This window comes from Neomonachus schauinslandi, chromosome 3 (assembly GCF_002201575.2).
Source record: "Neomonachus schauinslandi chromosome 3, ASM220157v2, whole genome shotgun sequence".
In the NCBI taxonomy this organism is placed as follows: domain Eukaryota; kingdom Metazoa; phylum Chordata; class Mammalia; order Carnivora; family Phocidae; genus Neomonachus; species Neomonachus schauinslandi.
The window spans coordinates 122,757,923-122,780,249 of NC_058405.1; the positions used below are offsets into that span (position 1 = coordinate 122,757,923).

Consider the following 22,327-nt stretch of genomic DNA (forward strand, 5'->3'; position numbering starts at 1 on the left):
GTCAGGGTCTGTGAGAAGGATGTCTGTACTATCTATGAAAAAAGGGACTAGTAAAACACTTCACATTTTGGATAGGATTTCAGATGATAGATTTAAGTGAAGAAATTGCTTTTGAATCCATTAGAAGCACCTATTTACCTAGGACTATTAGGAAATCTAATTCTAAATCATTCTCATCTGGTCATTCCAAAATGTTTATGATCATCTAAATCACCTGGGATTTTTTCTTCCAATAAAGATTCCAGGGACCCTCCTGGGTATCCGATTTGAGAGGGCAGTGGTATGCACAGGAGCTTGTATTTTAGTGAGTTGTTTAACAGTATTTTTAATAAGGTGATCAGATTATGACATCCAGGAACCTCTGGGCAACAGTTGATTAGTGATATTTGTGTTATTTTGTGCGTTATGTCATGCAATAAGACTGCATATATAACTCATACTTTGGTCATTTTTTAGATGGTCTTTACCACATGTCCTCCTACCACACTGCTCCAATTAACTAGGATTCATGAAGTCTTGGAAAATAATGCCTTTTCTTGTTGGTGAGATTCCAGCCTCCCCCTGCCCCCCCCCCCCACTGGCCATGACAGTGCACACCCACTCTGTTCCTCTCAAGCTTACTTACTGGAACATCTTATTCTCAGGTAGAAAATACACAAATAGCTTATAACACTCCTTTCAGTAATATTAATCCTGCTTTTTTATTTTCTTTTAAATAGCTACACTGAAGTACAGAGAGGCTTAATTTACTTCACCAGGATTATTTAAGTTTTCATGAAACTGTTAATATGACCTTTGAGTCATGACTCCCTTCTAGCTTTAATTACTTCACCACTCCTTTCCATGACTGTTAGGACTCTAGATTTAGCCAGTTTTGTCTTGTTTGGGTATTAAAATGGTATTATTGAATGTGCAATGAAAGGGTCCAGCTTGGGCTGGAGATTTGCATAGTGAGCCGCTAAGGTTTTCTTTTGTTGTTCATTAAGGAATGGACCTTTCTTTTTTACCCTCCTTTATGAGTGCCAGCAGGGCTGCCCTAGAATAATACGATGAAAATAAGATCTCAGGCAGTCCATGAAATTATACTTAGAAAAGGAAGAAATGTGAGAAGGCGGGGCGGTAAGGAGGCCAGCATCCAGGAAGGTCCCGGAAGGATACAGAAATATAAACTATGTGCATGCACCACTGAATTAAGACAACTATGCATTTAAAGATCTGTGCTCTGGGGACGAGTCAGGAGTTCTCAGGGGAACAGTTTCCCAAGGAAAAGAAAGGGTTCTGTGGTCAAGTAAGTTCGGGAATCCTTCCCTACTCTAATTCTTCCTTTTGCCGCTCCTGAAAATTCACAACGCACATTTAATGTAATGTGCATAATTTTTCAGGAGTCCTGTGAAATAAACAAAAAGCTTAGCTTCCCATTTCCCAAACTGATATAACCATCCAGCACTTTCAGAACTAGTGTTCCATGGAACACACTTTGAGCAACAATGCTCTGAGTACATGAGTGTTGGGGTAAATTAAAAAGTGACTTTCAGGGGCGCCTGGGCGGCTCAGTTGGTTAAGCGACTGCCTTCGGCTCAGGTCATGATCCTGGAGTCCCGGGATCGAGTCCCACGTCGGGCTCCCTGCTCAGCAGGGAGTCTGCCTCTCTCTCTGACCCTCCCCCCTCTCATGCTCTCTATCTCATTCTCTCTCTCAAATAAATAAATAAAATCTTTAAAAAAATAAAATAAAATAAAATAAAAAGTGACTTTCAGCAAAATGGAATGAGTGAAGTTAAACCACGTATCTTTAGAGATGCTCATGCAAGTCTCCACAGCAGTTGAGGAATAATGTCTTTGGATTATAAAGTTATGCTATTTTACTTTACTCTCCATGTGCTTGTTGGGGGAAGGATGAGCTGATAAAAGCCCCTATGCAAGAGCAAATATGTGGTGATAATTCCAAGATGATGTGATCAATGTCATAACTGGGTGAGTAACTTGAAATAGAACTTATAAAAATCCTCATTGGAAAGTGACTTTTTAATTCATAGGCTGACAAATATATTTTTTCTCTCAAATTCAACAAGGTTAGTGCTTTAAATGGTATTAGGAATCCAGTTATTATTTTCAGTTTCTCAGTTAGAAATAGTTGTATTCCCCTGTTTTGAAGATAATTTACCCATTTACACAAAAGAATAATGCAAGGGGCGTCTGAATGGCTCAGTCAGTTAAGGGTCTGCCTTCGGCTCAGGTCATGATCCAGGAGTCCTGAGATAGAGCCCCATATCGGGCTCCCTGCTCCGCGGGAAGCCTGCTTCTCCCTCTCCCTTTGCCTCTCCCCCTGCTCATGCTCTCTCTTTCTCTGTATCTCCGTGTCTCAAATGAATAAATAAAATGTTAAAAAAATATGCAAATATTTTTAATGCCCCTTGAGACCTATTATTCCTCTCAAATCCAAGCATTAATGATAATCTACTCAGAAAACTATGTATTTAACTATAGTAACTCTCTGTTCAGGACTTACCATGTTTCCAAGGTTTACTCTTTTTCCCCCTCAGCACATTACTTTCCCATGCTGCCTGTGAATGGAGTTCTAGTCATTTGCAGGACATTTTCTGCAATTTTTAGGCATTTCTTAGAAACACTTGGTAAATATCTCAACTGTTTGCCATGAAATGAAGCCCGAGGATATGCACTGACTTTGAGCTAGTTACTAATGTGGCCAGTCCACAAATGCTACTTTCCTCAGTGATTTTACCGCATCCTACTTTCAGTATTAGTGTAAGGTACACACCATCTTGCCCAATTTATGGTTATTTGGCATATCTATCTTTAGTCACCAGAAAGGCACAACTGAGGGGTCTTATGAGCACTAATCATGTTCCTCCATATGGGGTTATTCAACTGTGCACTGTCAGAAATCTCAATTTTGAAACAATGTACGTGATTTTCAAAACAATATAAATGCCACTAACTTATTCCACTTTGGAAATGGATTAATTTCTCTATTCTATTTCTGTCTCTTCAAGACACATATCCTAGAGTGTCATACATTGTCTTGATTATTGCACTTTGCCTGAGATACGTCTTGGTCCCTTCTCTAAAGCGTGTAGAGCAGCAGGTCCACCGGAGCTGCCTGAGAATGCAGAGTTTGGGACGCTGGAAGAACAAATCCCCCTAGATTGTCCCTTGAGGAGGAGCTAGTCATCTTCTTCACAAATTATTTTTTAAGTGGGCTTCCCAGCCAAAATACAACCAATTTAAATATTTGAGATGATATTTTGCCATTAAAAAGAATCCAAGTTTAAGTCATTAAATTTTAAAATGACGGTGAAAGAAAGCAAGAGCCGAGTTTGCTTAGCAGTTAAAGGTCACAGGCCCTTCTTGTATTTGGGGGGTGAGCAACAGGGAATTAAGGGTGGTCATGTAACACCCGTGTTTGGAAAGTTGGGAGTTAAAGCACACGTAAAGGAGTGGAGGGAAAATGGCCACTAACCAGAAACTACCTGGTGTCTCAGACCTGCTCTCCGGAAACCCTCTTACACTTCACCTTGTCCTATCTTGAGATAAGGCAATAGGATGATAGAGGATGATTTCAGTTTTAGGGGTTAACATTTAGCTATTTTGAAAATTTTCTTCTTGGGATGCCTGGGTGGCTCATTCGGTTAAGCGTCTGCCTTCTGCTCAGGTCGTGATCCCAGGGTCCTGGATCAAGCCCCACATTGGGCTCCTTGCTCAGCAGGGAGCCTGCTTCTCCCTCTGCCTGCCGCTCCCCCTGCTTGTGCTCTTTCTCTCTCTCACTTTCCAACAAATAAATAAAATTAAAAAAAATTTTTTTTTCTTCTTTTCTAATTAAAAAATAGCATTCTGGAGTTCTCTACAATTGCATTTGTTAAGCAAAGGTGAGCTTGCCAACAGAGCCGAAGTCAAATAGAATAGCTATGACTTTAAATTGCTTGTATCCCAAACCATCACGTTTTTAGTCTCATGGGTTGCATTTACTCTTAAAAACTAATGTTGACTATGGACTCTGAGAAACAAACAGCGTTTTAGAGGGGAGGGGGGAGGAGGGATTGGTTAGCCCGGTGATGGGTATTAAGGAGGGCACATACTGCATGGAGCACTGGGTGTTATACGAAAACAATGGATCGTGGATCACCACATCAAAAACCAATGATGTATTGTATGGTTACTAACATAACATAATAAAATTAAAAAACAAAAACAAAAAAACTAATGTTGAACTAGTGCCCTGGTTCAAATGAGGTCGAGCTACTGAAAAGCCCTTCACAGAGTTTCTGCCTCTCAAGAACAATATAAAGGAAAAGAAAGCAATTTAAGACCAGTCTAACCTTCTGCTTCACTGATGGTTGCCCCAGCTAGTTTGCATTTGTCAACACATTCTTCTCGGGCCTGGCCATCTGCAGACAGGTGGCATTCGATGCAGCTCCTGTGAACATTATTCAGTAGAGTTTATCAGTTCATTTTGGTGGAAAACAGATATGCAGCTGGGATACTGCTTTAATGCGGTTACTGTGATTCGTGCTATAAGAGTGTCTCATAGAGGACGTTGCCTTTTGTTACTTTCAGAAAGATATTTGGGTGATGTTCAAGAGGAAATTGCTTTATTCTGATTCCCCTGAGTAATCAGTGTTTTGTGAGCCAGGCTTGATAATAGCTACTATCCTCATTTATTTATAATGATTGCTTCTGATGGGTTAAATAACAAACAAAGTAACCCCAAGAATAAGACACACTTATTTTGGTATTTGATTTAATTTTTTGGTTCATTTTACATTCTCATGAGAAAGGTGTATGCTCCTAAAATATGATCAGTGACCAAAGTTTGAATTTCTTAACAGAAATGGTCTGTATTTTAACAAGAATTCTAAGATTTCATACATGTCATGAATGACTATTTTAAAGATTCACTTATCCATAACTATTTTGAATGAGTCTAAGCCTTATAGGGGTATTTTGAAAAGCTGAGGTTACAGCTTGGATCCTCATTCATGCAGGGTTTTTAATAAACGATTGCTACTTACAGAAAAGTGTATTTCCAAAAACATAGCCAGGGAATTAAGCTTCTCTAGTGATGTCTATGCAGCAAAGTAAAACTCAGACTCTGAATTAATCTTGTGCTGAAAATCACTTTACAACCAGATTCTGTTTGGAGTAACCCCAAACAGCAAAATTTTCTTACGTATCATCCTGCCTCTCTTCCCCAGGCCATGCAAATGTATACTCTTTTAAGTGCTGGAAACATTCTGCGCGCCCCGCCCCCCCCATGCTCCGCCCTCAGGCTTCCGCCAATCTCAGCCGAAAGTGCCCTGCCCTAGGCAAGCCTTCCCTGACCCTTACCGGTTAGTTCTCTTGCCGTGGAAGCCTCTGTGTTCCTTTGTAGGAAGGGCTGAGGAGCCGCAATCTATGTGGGAGTGGGGATAGAAGTCTTGGCTGGAAATTGCCTTTGCATTGCAAGTATATTGCATTTATCTAGGTTATATATTTACTTAGAGTGGTTTTGCAAGGGACTCCTGGACACTGTGGAAACCCTTAAAACCTCTACCCCTCCGTGCATCTCATCGATGTCTGCCCAAGCTAGTTTCATACCCCTGCCCTGAGTGTGAGCTCAGATATCATTATAATTACTTTAAATAATGTCTGTTTTTCCCACTAGATTCTTAGCACCTGTGACGGCAGGAACTGTAACTGTTTCAGTCATCACTGTATGCCTTTGGCCTAACAAGATTTCTGGTGAACAGTAGGTACTTAATATCTATTTGATAAATGAATGTATGAATGAATAAATGGAAGAATGGATTCATCTCAAAGCTAAGATAAACACCAAGGAGATTACCTGATTCCTCAAATTCAAACTACCTTGACTGTCAACTTCATATTTTATAAGCCACATTTTAAATTGAATCATGTTTATAGAGAAGATTGAATAGATAAATAATGGAAGAAACATCCTGAAAGGACATTTTACATTTAATTCCATTCAAGTAAGTCTAACCATGTCCCCATACTTCTCTTGGCGTATGTCCAGGCACAGTGACAGAGAAGTTTTGACACCTGAATGGTGAGGAACGACTGAGTGAATATTGATTTTCTTACTTTGTTTACACTGGAAATGCAAATGTCACCATGTTGGGTATAGAGTTAATGAAACTACGAACTGCTTAAGCATGTTTGCTGCATAATACATTATATACTGTAATGTCATCACACAGCCCATTTGGAGATTTGCCTCACTTGACCTAGAAATGTTGCCCCCACGTCCATTAAGAAATTAGCTACCAACCAAAGAAATAGTGGTTCACTGTAAAACAAAAAAAAGTGTTTTGTTGTTGTTGTTCATATGGTATAAAAGAAAACACAACACACAATAGCTGTGTAGAATGACAACCAAAGAGAGGTGCCAAAGAGCATGAGTGGTAAAGAAGAGGGAAGAAATGGAAAGCCACGATCCTTTTTCTGCCTTTTTGCCTCCATGGGTCTATAGAGGGGAATGAATCAGCCAGGTGAGGCTATACACTTCTAGATAAGGAAGAAGCTTGTCTGTTTCCCCTGAAAAGGCACTGAATGTGGGTGTCATCCGTCTACCTCCAGGGCATTCCTTCTGTGTGGCTGGTATTGTAAGTGAAAGGCCATCTGATGTTATCAGTGTGGGACATCAGCTCAGCTTCCCCAGGCTTGTCTCTAGCAGAAATGTGACATTGTGGTCCCGGATAATCAGGGCAAAGAAAGAGGCAAATGAGACACTGACGTTCCAGGCTGATGATCACAGGGGCCTGGTGGGTTTGTGTTTTTGGGTGGATGCTCAGAGACCAAACCCACCAAAAGCAACAGGAGGGAAGTTGAGACATTACCGTTTAGAGTTACAGGCATCACCACAGGTAGGGCAACGTTCACAGGTCGGTCCAGAGGCTCCGGGATTCGTGCAAGCACACTTGCCACAGACGCAGTCCCCTCGCCCGCTGCAGAGCACCCCATCCTCGGAGACGCAGGAATCCGTGCTGGTGGTGCAGTTACAGTACTCGCCCGCCCAGCCAGGCCTGCACACGCATTCACCACAGTCACACACGCCGTTATCTGCAAAACAAACGCCCGGTGATGATTAGGGCCATGGCTACTTGGGTGGGGGGAACATGTTTTCCCTTTGCCTTTAAACACCATCAGAAAGACTGAAGAAAAATGAGAAAAAAATGAGCGTGTGGGGAGTAGGGGGAGCGGTGAGTGTAGGTATATTTTATGGAACGAATTTTGCTAAGTGTGTATATTTATTGATCTGGTCTCTTAACTGAAGACCAATCTGATTACCTGATGTTATATCAAAAAGAACTTATAGCCAGATGAAATGAGATAATCTAGAAGCCTATAATAGCAACTTGGGGTGTGTGTGTGTGATTATGTGTATGTGTGTGTGTATTTAAATTGCTTTTACAATTTTTTTTTTTTTTTTTGCTTTTAATTAAGGTGCCATAAGATAGAGATGCAGCACAGACCTGGATAATGCCTCACCTCTACATCATTCAAGCCGAGTGATCATAAAAGCCTCATCTATCAAATAGAGGGAATAAAATCTTACAGCAGTTGTGGTCAGATGAGATAATGTGTAACTCTTCTAGTTTTGCATTCACCAATTAGATGTCCTACAGGCATATAGTGAGTGCTCAACAAATTCATTTATTTAAGAAACTTTAATTGAGCATATATCATGTGCCGAAGATTGCATTAGGCATGAAGATACAAAATTAAATAAGGTCACTGAGCTTATTGTTTAGAGTAGGAGACAGGCAAGTAAATATAGTACAGTGGGATAAGTGTTATGCACACAGAGGGAGAGTTTTCAAATTAGATCAGCGATTTGGGGATGTTTCCAAAAGAGGTGATGCTTGAGCTGAATTTGGATGCTATAGATAGAAGACAGAAGAGGGTTACATGCATTTTAAGCTGAGAAAAAAAGCATAGGTAAATGACAGAAGTCTGTAATCATGTGACCTGCTTAATACCCACAGTAGTTTCATATAGATAGAGCCAAAGGTGCATATGAGCTGTGGCAGGAGGGCAGGATGGCAGGGGGTGGGTGTTGGAAAGGTCAACGGAAAGTCAGAAATCACATCATGAAAAGCTTTATGGGCTAAAGAAAGAACTGTTATCCTGAAAGTTATGGAATTTTAAGTAGAGACCTGAACAAATAGCCATGTGTCTAGAAATATCCTGGCCTCAGTAGAGAGGGTCAAACTAGAGACAGGAAAACTGGTTAGGAGGTTTTGTTGCAGCAAATGAGGAAAGAAGATCTGAGGTCCTGAACAGTGCGAGTGGAAATGGAGAGGAAAGAGGATACAGGTGAGGGGATGAATACTCAGGGCATGAGTGCCATTGCTGCCATGGTGCAGTGGGGCAGGGAAGAGAGAGAGGGATAGAATCTTCCCCAGGTGACCAGACTGGGCTGCTGAGTGGATGGTGCAGCTTTTTAGTGACCCGGAATGGAAGCTGACATCTCACGCTCACTGACTTTTCCCCAGTGCCTGGCACAGGGCTTAATTATTGAACGAATAGATTGTTCTCAAGCAGAGGAAGAAGAGCAGCTTTGGGTAGGGAAGATGATGAGTTCATTTTTGGCTCTGTTGAGTTCTGAGGGACCCATGGGACATTGTAGTAGGCATATATATATATATATATATATATATATATATACCAATTATATATATATAATGTGTATATATATAATACCAATTATAATACACACACACAGAGACACACGTATGTATACATATGGAAAAAGAGGCAGAGAGGTTTGAGGTTTGGACCCATCAGAGATAGATGGCAGGTAAAGCTGTTGTGGATTGGGTCATGTAGAGAAAACAGATAGACTGAGAGAAGCCCTGAAGATCATCAGCATTTAAAAGGTGATCTGAGAGGGGCACTGGGTGGCTCAGTCGTTCAAACATCTGCCTTCGGCTCAGGTCATGATCCCAGGGTCCTGCGATGGAGCCCCACATAGGGCTCCCTGCTCAGCAGGGAGCCTGCTTCTCCCTCTCCCTCTCCCCCTGCTCATGTTCTTTCTCTCTCAAATAAATAAATCTTTAAAAAATGTGATCAGAGAGAAGGATCTTACCAGGGAACTGAAGTAGGAGAGCAATGAGAGCAAAGCTGCGGAAACCTAGGGCAGAGGAGCTTGAAGGAGGCGGTGCATGGAAACTTGCTGCAGACATAGCTCGTCTTAAGTTATCCTCTAAAATACAATTGCTTTTTGTTTCTTCCTCAGCAAAAAAGGGAAACGTATTCTCATGATAGGGATAGATTTCTATACTAAAGTTTATTCCAGAAAATTAATGTGATCTATAAATATTGTCAAATGAAATGTGCATTTCCTTCGAGAATGCCCAAGTGTATCACTGCATGTAAGAATTAGTTGGCAGAAATTAAGAGCTCCTGTCAGAAGTTAGAAGCCTTTCTTTCTGTGGGCTTTCCAGAACCATCCACCATATCACTGCTAATTGATATCCACAAGCAACCAATTATAAAGTACCTGTTCATATAACCACAACCACAAAAGCAACAACAAAACATTCACAATGGCTTCATGTAGAAGCAAGATGATGACCAAAGATCAAGACAAAATTGTCAGGCTCTTTTCAGAGGGATAGGTCTTTCTGGAATGCCATTGACTGATAACTCTAAGTGCATAATGGCAGGAAGTATTTTCTCTAATGCCATTTGCCTGTTAGTTTCCCATTTCTTAGAATCAAAATATAAAAGACTAATGGAATTTGGGCAAGAGAATAAATCAATGGAGCCCTATATCTGTGAGTACTTAAAGATGGATGAAAGAAGGTACATGAAAAAGAACGTTGTGGTAATAGGCCTTCAGAGGAGTGGCACATTGCAGAGTGAATTTGTTGTCAAAGAAGTGAGATCTGCATGAGAAGGGGAGCTGGAGCATATTCTGGCCTTTGCTGCAAACAACAGAGTGTCTGTCCACAAGGTCAGGCACAGTTTTTATCCCTGCACTAAGCAGGATGTCAGGCACATAGTAGGTACTCCATAACTATTTGTTGAATTTGAATAATACTACTTTTATTATCCCATTAAAAAATTTTTTTTCTTTTTTTTTTTTTTTGAGTAGGTTCTACGCCCAGTGTGGAGCCCAGCTCGGGGCTTGAACTCATGATCCTGACATCAAGACCTGAGTGAGATCAAGAGTCGGAAGTTTAAGTGACCTAGCCACCCAGGTGCCCCTATTATACATTTTTAAAGAGAAAGTTACTAATAATACAGTGACATCCTGTGCGATGTTACTACAAACAAAATAGATTTTGAGAAACACTAATAGATTGAGAATTGTAAAGTACCCTCAAATATGAAGGAAATTGGCATTAGGGAAGTTTTCTGAGTCCAGCTAAGGAAATAATTGTGTTTTCTAAATAGAATGTCTCTAGCGATCCTTGTATCTGATACAAAGAGAGGCCCTATTGTCAGACCTTCCCAACTACAATGCACAGATCAAGTCAACTCTTTCTGAGTGCTTTTCTGTTTGCATGCATGGCACCAAGTAAAGTGAAAGACCATCCACAAACTGGAAGAACTGTGTTGCTCAGCACAGGTCGGCAATTACACTGCTCTAGACTTCTGTGATCTGAGATTTAAAGAGTGAAATATAGATGGGGGTAAGACTGCTATCCTGTTGTATTAGATTACAGGTAGAGGGGCGCCTGGGTGGCTCAGATGGTTAAGCGTCTGCCTTCGGCTCAGGTCATGATCCCAGGGTCCTGGGATCGAGTCCCATATCAGGCTCCCTGCTCCTTGGGAGCCTGCTTCTCCCTCTGCCTCTCTCTCTCTCTCTCTCTCTGTCTCTCATGAATAAATAAATAAAATCTTTAAAAACAAAAAAAAAACAAAAAAACAAACAAACAAACAAAAAAGATTACAGGTAGAATTTTTTTGGAAAGGTGATTTCAAATGTTTAGAGCACATATTTTATTAAAAGATTTTTCTTAGAGATGCAATCTGGGAATCTGCCGAGCATAGTCTTTACAAGACGCTGGGACAGCCTCTGGCTTCGGGCTGTGTCCTGCCTACATCTTATGACAAGAGAACTGATGTGGGTTTGGAAACACACCCATTAAATAAGGAAATAGACCTCCGAATGAAAGGGGGGAGAAATGTGTCTCAATCTGGACAGACCCTAAATTTTTCATTCTCTGGGGAGAAGAAAGAAGGCAGCCTCAGAGGAACATGTTGGTAGCAAGAGCCGCAGCAAAGAAATGAAATGGAGGTATCACAGGGCATCACAGGGTTTTCAAAGAGCTCGGAGTTCTTTGAGGCTTCTCTTCTCAGGCCTTTTTTTCCCTGAAAACCAGTCTCTTTTATATGTTCCTGACACTGTAGTTTGAAAACATAACTTTCTTAGTTTTCTTTAAAGATAATGGCTTTCTGTTTTGAAAAGCTGCCTGTTCACATACTGAAAAGGGGAGACATTGGGAGCTTAAATTCAGCTGTTAGTTAATATTCCTGTTGTAACACAAATTTATGTCATTTTAAAGAACATGAACACATTTGCAATTCTTATGCAGATAGATTATACTTAACTATATGGATATAGATCAGAATGATTTTTATAATAGTCAAAGTATATGCAATATATTCTTAAACTACAGTGATTCTCCATATGCAAAGGATTTTAAAACATATATTTTTCTGCTATTTAAACATGCTCTCGATCTTAAAAAAATTCCGGCAACGTTTCATTTTTACCCTTTCCATAGCCTTCATATGTCCTTATTCATCTTTATTATACCTGGTGCCTAATCTAGTATCTGTCACATAATAGGTGTTTAATAAATATCTGTGGAATGAATGAAGGCCCTGAAAGTTCATTTAGTATTTCTGAGTCCCTTGTCCTTGGCAATATGCTCCTTAAGCAGCCTAGCTTTTTATTTTCCCAAAGTAATAGGCATTTAAGAGTTGGGTAGGATACCCAAGAGCCTGATCGAGAAAAGTCTGGAAGATAATGGAGTTCAGATTACATGCAATTTTGTGGAGTCTGGGTAATAACCAAAGAGAAGGCATTTCCATTTCTTGCCTACTGAACTCTGAGGGAAATAACAAGAGAGATGTGAGTTGAATTGGCAGAGCCCTCACCCCAAGAGAATGTAAGACCCAGAGAAAATGCCAGCGAAGACCAGTTACCTTAGCTCTAGACATTAACCCGCTCCCTCGATCAGCAACTATGTATGGAGCGCCTACTCTGCCCAGAAAACTGGGGAAGGTGCAAAGGATGCAAAGCCCCTTCCTGATGCTCGCCCAGTTGCGGTGTGCGGTGGGTTTAGACGATGCCTACCTCCGCAGAGCAGCCCTTTGTGCCTCACGCAGGAGAAATTGTCGCACTGGCAGTAAGGCCCGTAAATGTCTCCATAGGGAGACAAGTGGCAGGTGCACTGCCCGCAGTAGCAGTCGCCTCTCCCGCTGCACGAGGGGTGATCCGGGGCCTCCTTGCAGGAGTCCGTGCTCAGTGTGTCCTCGCCACACTCGCAGCGAGGACCCATGTGGCCGGGGTTGCAGGTACACACCCCACACTGGAAGGAACCGTTCCCATTGTGGCATTTGGAGCTGTTCACTTGCACCTCTTTCTGACAGGCACAGCTGCATTCCGGACGGACAAGTATTTCTAGGGCGTCCCCCAGCCCCACAGGCTTTATGGTAATGTGCCTGCTTCTTCTCTCACAGTTTGGTATACTCACAGTCATGTTAAATGAAGCCTGGAAAAGAAAATACTAATTATCTTCTTCCATCCACCGAAATGCATAACAGGAAACCAAGGTGCACAGGGATCAGCTTTGCCAAAAGCTCTTATTAGGGAATTTTTGAAAACCGCTTTTGAAATTCTTGAAAGGAAAAATCCAGCTTCAGTGCAACAAGGGAACTTTTGACTTACCTGAATATTTTTTCAGACAATCTGTTGACCCTATACTTACTGTGTCTCCCACCTTCATGTGAGAGCATTTCTTTTGGTGTGGGAAGGGGGCCCCGTTGTTACAGATAGCCGTGAAAGATAGGTTGAGTCCTTCTGTGTCTCCTAACACTTCCAGTTCCACCTCCGACCGCAGTTCCTTTAGTTAGGACAGAAAGAGTTAAAATCTCAACCAAAAAATACAAGCAGAAGAATCTGTGAATCCTGCTCATTAAACTACAAAAGAATAAAATGAAATTGGGTCTAAAAGTAATTCACCATACCATCAATCAAGCAAGAAAGCCAGCAAGACACACACATGCGCACGCACACGCTCGCACACACATGCACACGCACATACGTGCACATATACGTGCCACCTTTTATTGAGTCTAAGAGGCTATCAGTTATAAAACACACCATTATTTTATGACAATGACATTATGACAAAATATCTCATGATCATTCTGTGCAACATATGAATCAATCCTATTAGTCTATCATGGCTTTGAAAATTATCTTATCTGTTCTGAGGGATGTGGCAAATTCTCCAGCCCTGAGTAGCATTGCTTGGCATCTAAAAGGCATTTTTTTGCTTGTGTCTCGGTAACACAACATAACAACAGCTTCCTTTACTTGTAAGTATCATCATTTCTTAGGCCCCATAAAGCAGCTGGTTGTTACTTTGTGAGGAACACCGAATCACAATCATTCCTTCAACAATGAGTATTTGCTTCATTGATATCAAATTTATACCCTGTTTTGGTACATTGCTGCATATTCAACAATTTTTCATTTCAATATCAAATCATAGTGCAAACTCTAAGAAAATATTTAAAAATGGCAATTACACTCAACATCTATAACACCAATAGCGTACTTAACAAATCGAGGTGACAACAACATACACAGTTAGGGCCGATTTTATATTTTTGCAGGCAATGAATACTACGTTGTGACTTCTACCCAGCATTTATAAGACACCATTAATCACAAAACATATCCCAACTTTAGAGATGTTAAATGTGGGAGAAACTGTTCCTCGAAATCAATATTGGAATTTATTATGTACCTATTGTACATTTAATGTAGAGTCAGGTCTGGGGAATGAGTGTAAGATGGGATTTCTGCCCTCAAGATGAGTATCATTTTGCTGGGGGAAAAAAAAAAACCCAAGATGGAACCAAGTAAAGCGGTTAACACGCAAGTCAATCAAAGTACCATTAAGTTTAAAAAAAATCGTGTCATATAGTTGCAAGTTTGGGACAGTTCAGAAAAGAGTGGTCAGTGAAGGCTGAAGTATTAGAAGTCCTTAATGGCTATGTTGGATGTGGATGTGTGGACAGGACGACAATGGTGTCTCAGGGGAGGGGACCAGGAGAGAGAAAGCTCAGTGCCAGGAGTGTATAGAATGGGGACAAATGGGACTCAGACCCAGCCCAGACTCCTGCTGTCCTGGGAGATACCAGACAGCAAAGAGACTTGAGGTTTAGAGAGATGACTTAAGACCAGTGGGAAATAATATTCCTTATAGCTTTAAAGCAGGGGACCAATCCGCTGAAAATATAGCTGCAGGGAAGTTGTCTGGGAGATGTGTGCAGGACAGACTTAATGTCTGTCAGACTTACAGGGGAGGGGGCAGGGAGACTGGAGTCAAGAAAGCTGAGATGTTGTACAAGGGTCGGGACCCCATTGATAAATGTGATGACGTAGATTGAAGAGAGAAAGACTAGATGTGAAACATATAGGTTATGACAGAGTGGAGATAAAGACAAAGTTTTCCAGGGGGAAGAATGTCAGGGAAGGAGGAAGAAAGAGCTATTTGTTATGGGGAAATCTAGTGTTATCATGTAGACTTCCTCTGTTCCTCTTTCTTTTGCAAAATAAAAGTCTACATTTGGAGGACAAAACAAAACTATGAAAAATAAAAACAATAAAACAGAATAAAAATAAATTGTAAAACATTATGAGTTAAGTAATACTTCAGCTCATCTAAGATGATTTGAGTCCTGGGCGCCTGGGTGGCTCAGATGGTTGGGCGTCTGCCTTGGGCTCAGGTCATGATCTCAGGGTCCTGGGATCGAGTCCCGCATCGGGCTCCCTGCTCCTTGGGAGCCTGCTTCTCCCTCTGCCTTTCTCTCTCACTCTGTCTCTCATGAATTAAAAAAAAAAAAAAATCTTAAGAAGATTTGAGTCCCTATAATCCTGGAATTTTAAAAGCATATTCAGCCTCAAATTTTCCTTAAGTATAATTTTGCCAACTGCCTAGTAAGATGACCCTGTCTTCCTCCAAATTCTAAGTTGCTGACTGTAAATTCTAAGTCATTCTTCCCTACTTTTATATTTGCCCCATATGGTCACTCCTTCAGAAGATGGACATAAGGCTGATTTTTCAGAATACGGTCTTCATCAGCGATTGGAGTGTCATTTCTCAGTCACAAAGATTATTTCTATCATGTATTAAAATTTACTCTTTAAATCTGTTTCATTTCAACTAGTTACATTATAAGTTTATTCATCCAGAAAATATTTATTGACTGTCCATGATGTGCCAGACACTGTTCTAGGGGCTTGGGAAGCAAAACCCACTAAAATAGCTGACCTTTTGTAGTTTATATTCCAGTGTGGGAAGTCAGAGAGGAAACAACATAATACATAAGAAAATTATGTAGCATGCTAGAAGGTGATAAGTGCTATGCAAAACATTAGGGTGGGATAATGAAGATTAAGAGAGTGTGTGTAGGGGGTGTACTCTGCAATTTTTAAAAAAGTAGTTAGAGTAGGATTCAGTAAGAAGGTGACATTTCAAGGAAGTGAGGAATCAGATAGCATGTAGATATCTGTCAAAAGAGTGTCCCAGGAAAGGGGTACAGTCAGTGCAAAGGCCCTGGGGCAGGAGTATGTCTGGCTTGCTCTGGAAACAGAATAGCAAGGAGGCCAGAGTTGCTGTACTGGATCAACTCTCTGATGGAGTAATAGGAGGTGAAGTCACAGAGGTAATGGGGTGGAGGAGAACAAATCTGGTAGGGTCCTAGTAGGTGGTTTTAAAGAATGTGGCATTTACTCTATGTAAAATGAGAAAACAATTAGGGTTATCTATAGAAGAGTGTTACGACCTTACTTAATATTTTTAAAGGAAAATTCTAGTTTGTTTTTGTTTTTGTTTTTTTTGAAAACAGAATGTAGGAAACCAAAGGTGGAGATGAGAAATAGCATTTAGGAGGCGTTTGCAATCGTTCAGGTGAGAGAAGGTGGTGGCTCCGATCAGGATGAAGGCAGTGGTTCTGGGTTAAATTCTAAATAATTTTGAAGATAGAGCCAGCAAGATTTTCTGTTGGATTAAATGTTCAGGATAAGAGAAAGAGGAGAGTCAAAGATCATTTTAAGCTTTTTGGCCCTAGCAACATGAAGGATGGGATTGAGAAGGAGAAAACTATTGGTGAATTATGTTTAGGAGAGTTCAGGTTACCTTCCTAAATTGCCAACTAACATATCAACTGACCCCTAGACATCTGCACTTTGATGTCTCCTAGAGAAGTATATATAGCATGGTTGTTGGGCAGCATTTAGGGTCCTCCTGAGGTTCATGATTATGAATTTAAAGTGAGACTGGTTAGCACAATTGTATGTTTTTCCCCTTCCTGTTCAGCTGTGCAGGGTGAATGGACAGTTGGGATTAACCAGGACCATGACTGGCCAAGCAACCTCAGTGGAGAACTGAACTGAAAAAGAACTGAAAAGGAACTGAAAAGAGAAGGTAGAGTCACTTGAATTAAAAAAAAGAGAGAGAGAGAGAGAGGGTAGGGTCAACTAATTGGAGATCCTGATGGGTTGGAAGAAATACTAGGGGAACTAGCAGGAGTGAGCTGAAAAGGAAGGAAGTGGTGAGTGGGGAATGGGTTGCATGAAGCTGAGATTATAGAAGAGTCTATTAGCAATGACAAAGTTTAAGGTATGACAAAAGAGGAGGACAAGATCATTTTAGAAGCAGAGTTCAGGAAACAGAGGCCAGGGTACAGGAAGGAATATATGTACACTGAAACTGAAATCATCAGGAGGTGAAGCAGGAGTAATGTTAGAGACGGTGGCTCGGTGAGTCAGGAGTAAAAGGAGAAATGAGGGATATGACCCGCAAGTCTGTAGATTTGAAATTCGGAAGAGTGGGTGACATAATCTGACCAAAATAAGGGACATTTCAACATTGATATAATTGGAATATCATATTGTAGATTTTGCCAGGAATATTTTAATATGAATTTCCCAAAGAAAGAGCATAAATGTTTATTTGTATATTTCATCGTTTACTGAGCATCTACTATGAACCCGGCAAAACAAAACAAACCACGTCACTTCCCTTCTGGAGCTTAAATACTAATAGGGGAGCGTATCCTTGGGAGCACTGATATTTCAGTAGCTTTTATTACATGTTTAAGGAAGGAAGAAAATTAGCGAATGATGGTCAAACGAATACACATCTGGTATTTAAGGGTTTTTATGTTGATATGACACTGAACTGAAGTTCAGTGTCATAATTATAAACACAAATTGTCTACCTCTGCCCCACTAGAAGTTAGTCAGAAGTATTTTCTCTCAATCTATTCTTTTTCTTTTCTTTTTATGGACTAGAAAGAAACCCAGTCAATGGATCCCCATATTTTATTTTTTATTTTATGTTTAATTTTTTTATTATTTTAAATTATTTTAAAGATTATATTTATTTATTTGACAGAGCGAGCGAGAGAGAGAGAGCACAAGCAGGGGGAACGGCAGGCAAAGGGAGAAGGAGAAGCAGGCTCCTGGAGAAGCAGAGAGACCGATGTGGGGCTCCATCCCAGGAGCCCAGGACCATGACCTGAGCCGAAGGCAGTCACTTAACCAGCTGAGCCACCCAGGTGCCCCTATTTTATTTTATAGAGGGGTGGGGCAACGGGAGAGAGAGAGAGAATCCCAAGCAGCCTCCTCACCCGGCATGGAGCCAGACATGGGACTTGATGTCACAACCCCAAGATCATGACTTGAGCTGAGATCAAGAGTTGGTCACTTAACTGATTGAGCCTCCCAGGTGCCCCTGGATCCCCATAGTTTTAAAGTCCTTTTAGAATACATTTAAAAATAACTGAATAGAAAAATAATTTGAACTAGTGCCAAGATCTATTACACACTTCCTTCAGTGAATCATGACATTATAATAATAACTCCAGAGCAAGATTATATAGTATAAGCATAATGGAGACTTCTTTATATTTTTGGACAGTAAAATAAGGACATGAGATTCACTTCAAATGTGGGATGCCTTGATTCTACCGCCCTGTAAGTTATGTGGGTGATTTGGGAAATCCTGATGGAGTAAGCAGGAGCATGGAAGGGGCTGGTCAAACAAGAGGGAGAAATGTTTTTGACGTTTACAGTTTTCTAATTTGCTGAATTCCTTTGAAGATGTTAGTGGCCAATGCTTCTGAGAGCGCTGGGTTAAAGAAAATTGAGTGTGTTCTAATGCAGTGGAGGATTGCTGTGTGATTTTATCTGATTCTACACATTAAAACTTTAATTACCGCGTAACAGGGAGGATGGTTTTTATAGTATTTTGTTGACAAGCTTTCCTGTCTGGAAGAATTTCAAGCATGAGCTAATGTGGTAGTTAATTTTTGATGTGAGCTAAGAAAACTGAAGTTTCTGAGGATATAAGTTCAAAAAACCCCTCATCCTATAGTTTTAATGGACACATCTGTTATTTTATTCCCTGAGGAAATGTATATGAGAAGAAACACCTTGTTTTTCCCCCTTAAAATGAGTTTCAAAACTGGTGGGGTGTTGTCAAAATCACTGGGGAGTATTTTTTCAAAATGTGTGGCTCTTCCTTCCCTTCAAGTTCTCCTAAGATGTCTGAGAGGAATCTGGATACACCTATTTTTAAAAGCTTCCCAGAAGATTCTGAAATGTCATTTAGTTAAGGACCACTGGCTCAGTATATGCTTGGTATTGGCATATAGTGCATATAAGTCATTTATTTGTAATTTTAAAACATCCAAAATTAGAATTTTATTTATTTGTCATTATGTAACTGCTGCTCAGAATAACTATTAGGGCTTTACTGCTTTATAAAAATTTACTTTTTTCATTTCTGTCCTAATTTAGAGCTTCATTTTCATCTTTGTGTGTGTGCATATGCGTGCGTGTGTGTATTTTTTCTTTGTAAGTTAAGGCAAAAAAGGAAAATGGAACTTAGGAAACAAAATAAAAAAAGAATTGGTAACTGGCCATCTACCATTGATTAAGTTATGAAATGGGGACAAAGCAAGAGAACATAGCAACCCTATAGCTGTGTATTTTATTTTAAGGGAGGAATGTTGTCCTCTGGTACTAATTTACAAACTCAAGGCAAAAAAAAAATTATGTCTATGTGTATATATATATATGTATATATGTCTCTCTCTATATGTATATATCCATAAAAATGAAAAATTCCTTGGTTCTCAAAGGCAGAGAATCTACAAAGAGGTACTCCTGATATGCTTTGGTGTCTTTTTTCTCTTTGAGTTATGAGGTAATCTTATTAAGCCTGTGGAGTTAGTTCTCCACATAGTTCTGTTACACACTGGTATTTTATTTTATTTTATTTTATTTATTTATTTTTAAGATTTATTTATTTATTTGACAGAGAGAGACACAGCGAGAGAGTGAACACAAGCAGGGGGAGGGGGAGAGGGAGAAGCAGGCTTCCCGCTGTGCAGGGAGCCCGATGCGGGGCTCGATCCCAGGACCCTGGGGTCATGACCTGAGCCGAAGGCAGACGCTTAACGACTGAGCCACCCAGGCGCCCCTTCTGTTACTCACTGGTATTTTAAACTTAATTTTTTTTCAGGCAGAGAAGAGGGGAGCTTAATTGTAAGGTTCATGGAGCCTGTTAAATAGAATTAAAATTTTGCTATTGGTTATTATTATAAAAATAACTTCAACTTTATGATCAGGTTATGATTTTTCTACCTTGGGCCTCACCTTTCAGGAAGAATATCTGCAAATAAGGAGAACAAAATTGATATTTTGGCTGCATTAGTGCAGAGAGATTTTCTTTGGATAAGTACTCTCTCCACTAACAAATCCTAGTGCATTTAACTGCCTAAAACACATCTTAGTTTTTGAATACCACCGAAATGCAAAAAAAACCACCAAGAAGCCAACTGTAAAATATCATACTTCATAAGCTGAGATGATCAGCTGGAGAATGTTTCCAGAGTCCTTCTGAAGTAGCCCTACTGTAGCTCCAGGAATGAGTTTTGCATAATTCTGTAAACAAAAAAGAATAAGTCAATCTGCTCCCTGTAATCAAGAAAAGTTAAGTGTGGGTTTCAGCCTGCTGGTTGAGATCACCTCTATTTAACTGGCTGGGGGAAACAGGATCCTGGTAATAAACCGTGGCCCTGCCTGGGGCTCCTTCCTGTGCCCAAGTGGGAAGTGGACTGGTCCGAGTTGCCATTGGGGACATCAAGTATGTGTAGTTGCCTTAGTCTAGAGCTGTGATTTATATCACAACTGGAGTCAAGTCTCAAATAATAATAATAGCACTTATATACCGTCTTCCATTTGCAGAGCATCCTTTGTCCAAAAAATTCTGAGCATACTACCAGGAGCTATCTTCTCTTTTTTGTAATGGTTACAGAAACCCAGGTCCCACACTGGCCCCTCTCTGCCATCAGGTTGCTCTGCAAGTCATTCAGCCCAGGGGTCTCAGTTGTCAATCGCTTGGAGAAAAGGAGTGAGTTATTTGGATGCTTGCCATTAACCCCCTTTCCTAGTGGTAATGAGCACTCGTTTAGGGATGTCACCATGGTGCTGGGGTTGATTAGAATTGATTTCCACTCATCACGATGGAGTCAGTCAGAACCTATCTCTAAACCATCTGCATTCTCCACTTATCTCCTTTTCCGAGATGTCATTCCCACCTGCAGAGAACTCACGTTAGTTCAGCAGCACTCCAGGTATGAAGCATGACCAGGGAATGAGGCATTGCAAAGAAGGGAATTTTCCAGACTGCTGAAAATTACCCCTCCCTTAAGTTTTATGTTTTAAAACTTATTTTGAAATGAAGTTTTCTTAAGTGTACGGTACATACCTCTGTCTTCTTAAATAAAGATTCCCAAGCATACTTGGATTGTTTTCTTGAAGAAACAGTCATACTTATCAATATTAACTATAGCTCTATAATCATCAAAGACTTCTAAAATCCATGGGTAGGTCACATTCATACCAAGTGGACCCCAACTGCTATGCTTTTGCTTCTTTTATTTGTTTTTAAAGAGTTTCTATCTTCTCCTTGTTAAGCTGTAAGGTATCACTCATCTACCAGTTTTCTCATTCATTCATTTATTGTTGCATTCAACACCTATTAAGCAGGCTTAGTATGCTCTGCTACGTCAAGAAGAGACCATCACTCTTTTTTGTCAGCTGTGGTCTTCTGAGTTGCTGTGTGTCGTGAAATCAGATGACTGAATTTATTAAACTGACATGTAGAAAGAGAAATAAGTTTTGAGTGAAGGATTTAGGGTACCTCCTCTGGTTCAAACATAATGATATTCTGTCTTATTCCCAAGAAGATTTAAGTAGCTTAGGAGATACACAAAACTAAGTTAGAATTAATAGTAATTTTGATTATAATCGTGATACTAGATAAATAGATCAGGTCAAGGGGAGCCAAGGAGAGGAACAAGTGAAGCCAGGGTGACATTAGAACACCAACATGTTCTAGGAGGTCCCGGGCACTTGCTAGAGGTGGGTACCTGGGGTAAGTCCAAGGTTTCTACAACTCTCGTATGGAAAAATGGGTGCTGCTTTTAATTGGTGGGCTTTGTAATATTCCACTTATTTCAGTGTTTAAGTTTGAAGTTGATGGAAATCTGAACCCTTACAAGTGTCCGTTGGCACTCTGCCTTGACACTGCATTTGATTTTTGAAGGGGTCATGGACAGTAATCCAAGTAGCATTCCTCCCATTAGCCGGTGCCCCACATCACCACCTATGGAAGGTGGGCCCCACTCTGTTTCCCTGAGTCAGGTAGAACTTGTCAAATATGAGGAAGGCACCGGTTCATTGACTTACCTTTTCAAATAAACACATGTCAAAAGGGCCGTGAAGCATGAGACCTGTGGTTAACAGCGAATACTTAAATAGGAACTTGAATCTCACTCAAGTGGAGCTGGAATGTATGTAAATTTGACTCGTCCCAAAGGAGAAGGCAAAGGCAAACTTTAAAGCTTGATGAAGAAAGGTTTGGATCTTTTTGAAGAAGAATTTCATGGCTCTTAGCTTTGCATGAAACTGCTAGCCTTGAAAAATGTCCTGGTTTCTCCAAGGCCAAGGTATAAGGGGTACTTTCCACAAGCACTAGTTC

General features: G+C 40.5%; 1 protein-coding gene across 3 annotated transcripts in view; it reads right to left on the reverse strand.

The window, feature by feature from the left end:
* The window catches only part of ITGB6 (integrin subunit beta 6), a 74,136-nt gene that overhangs the window by 14,497 nt on the left and 37,312 nt on the right, over positions 1-22,327 (reverse strand). For all 3 annotated transcript variants that reach the window (XM_021702732.1, XM_044913310.1, XM_044913309.1), the window contains 5 exons: positions 20,137-20,226; positions 12,968-13,102; positions 12,334-12,751; positions 6,857-7,079; positions 4,337-4,434 (listed from right to left, as the gene is read on the reverse strand). In XM_021702732.1, coding sequence (XP_021558407.1) covers positions 4,337-4,434; positions 6,857-7,079; positions 12,334-12,751; positions 12,968-13,102; positions 20,137-20,226 — 964 coding nt within the window. The remainder of the gene's footprint in view (positions 1-4,336; positions 4,435-6,856; positions 7,080-12,333; positions 12,752-12,967; positions 13,103-20,136; positions 20,227-22,327) is intronic.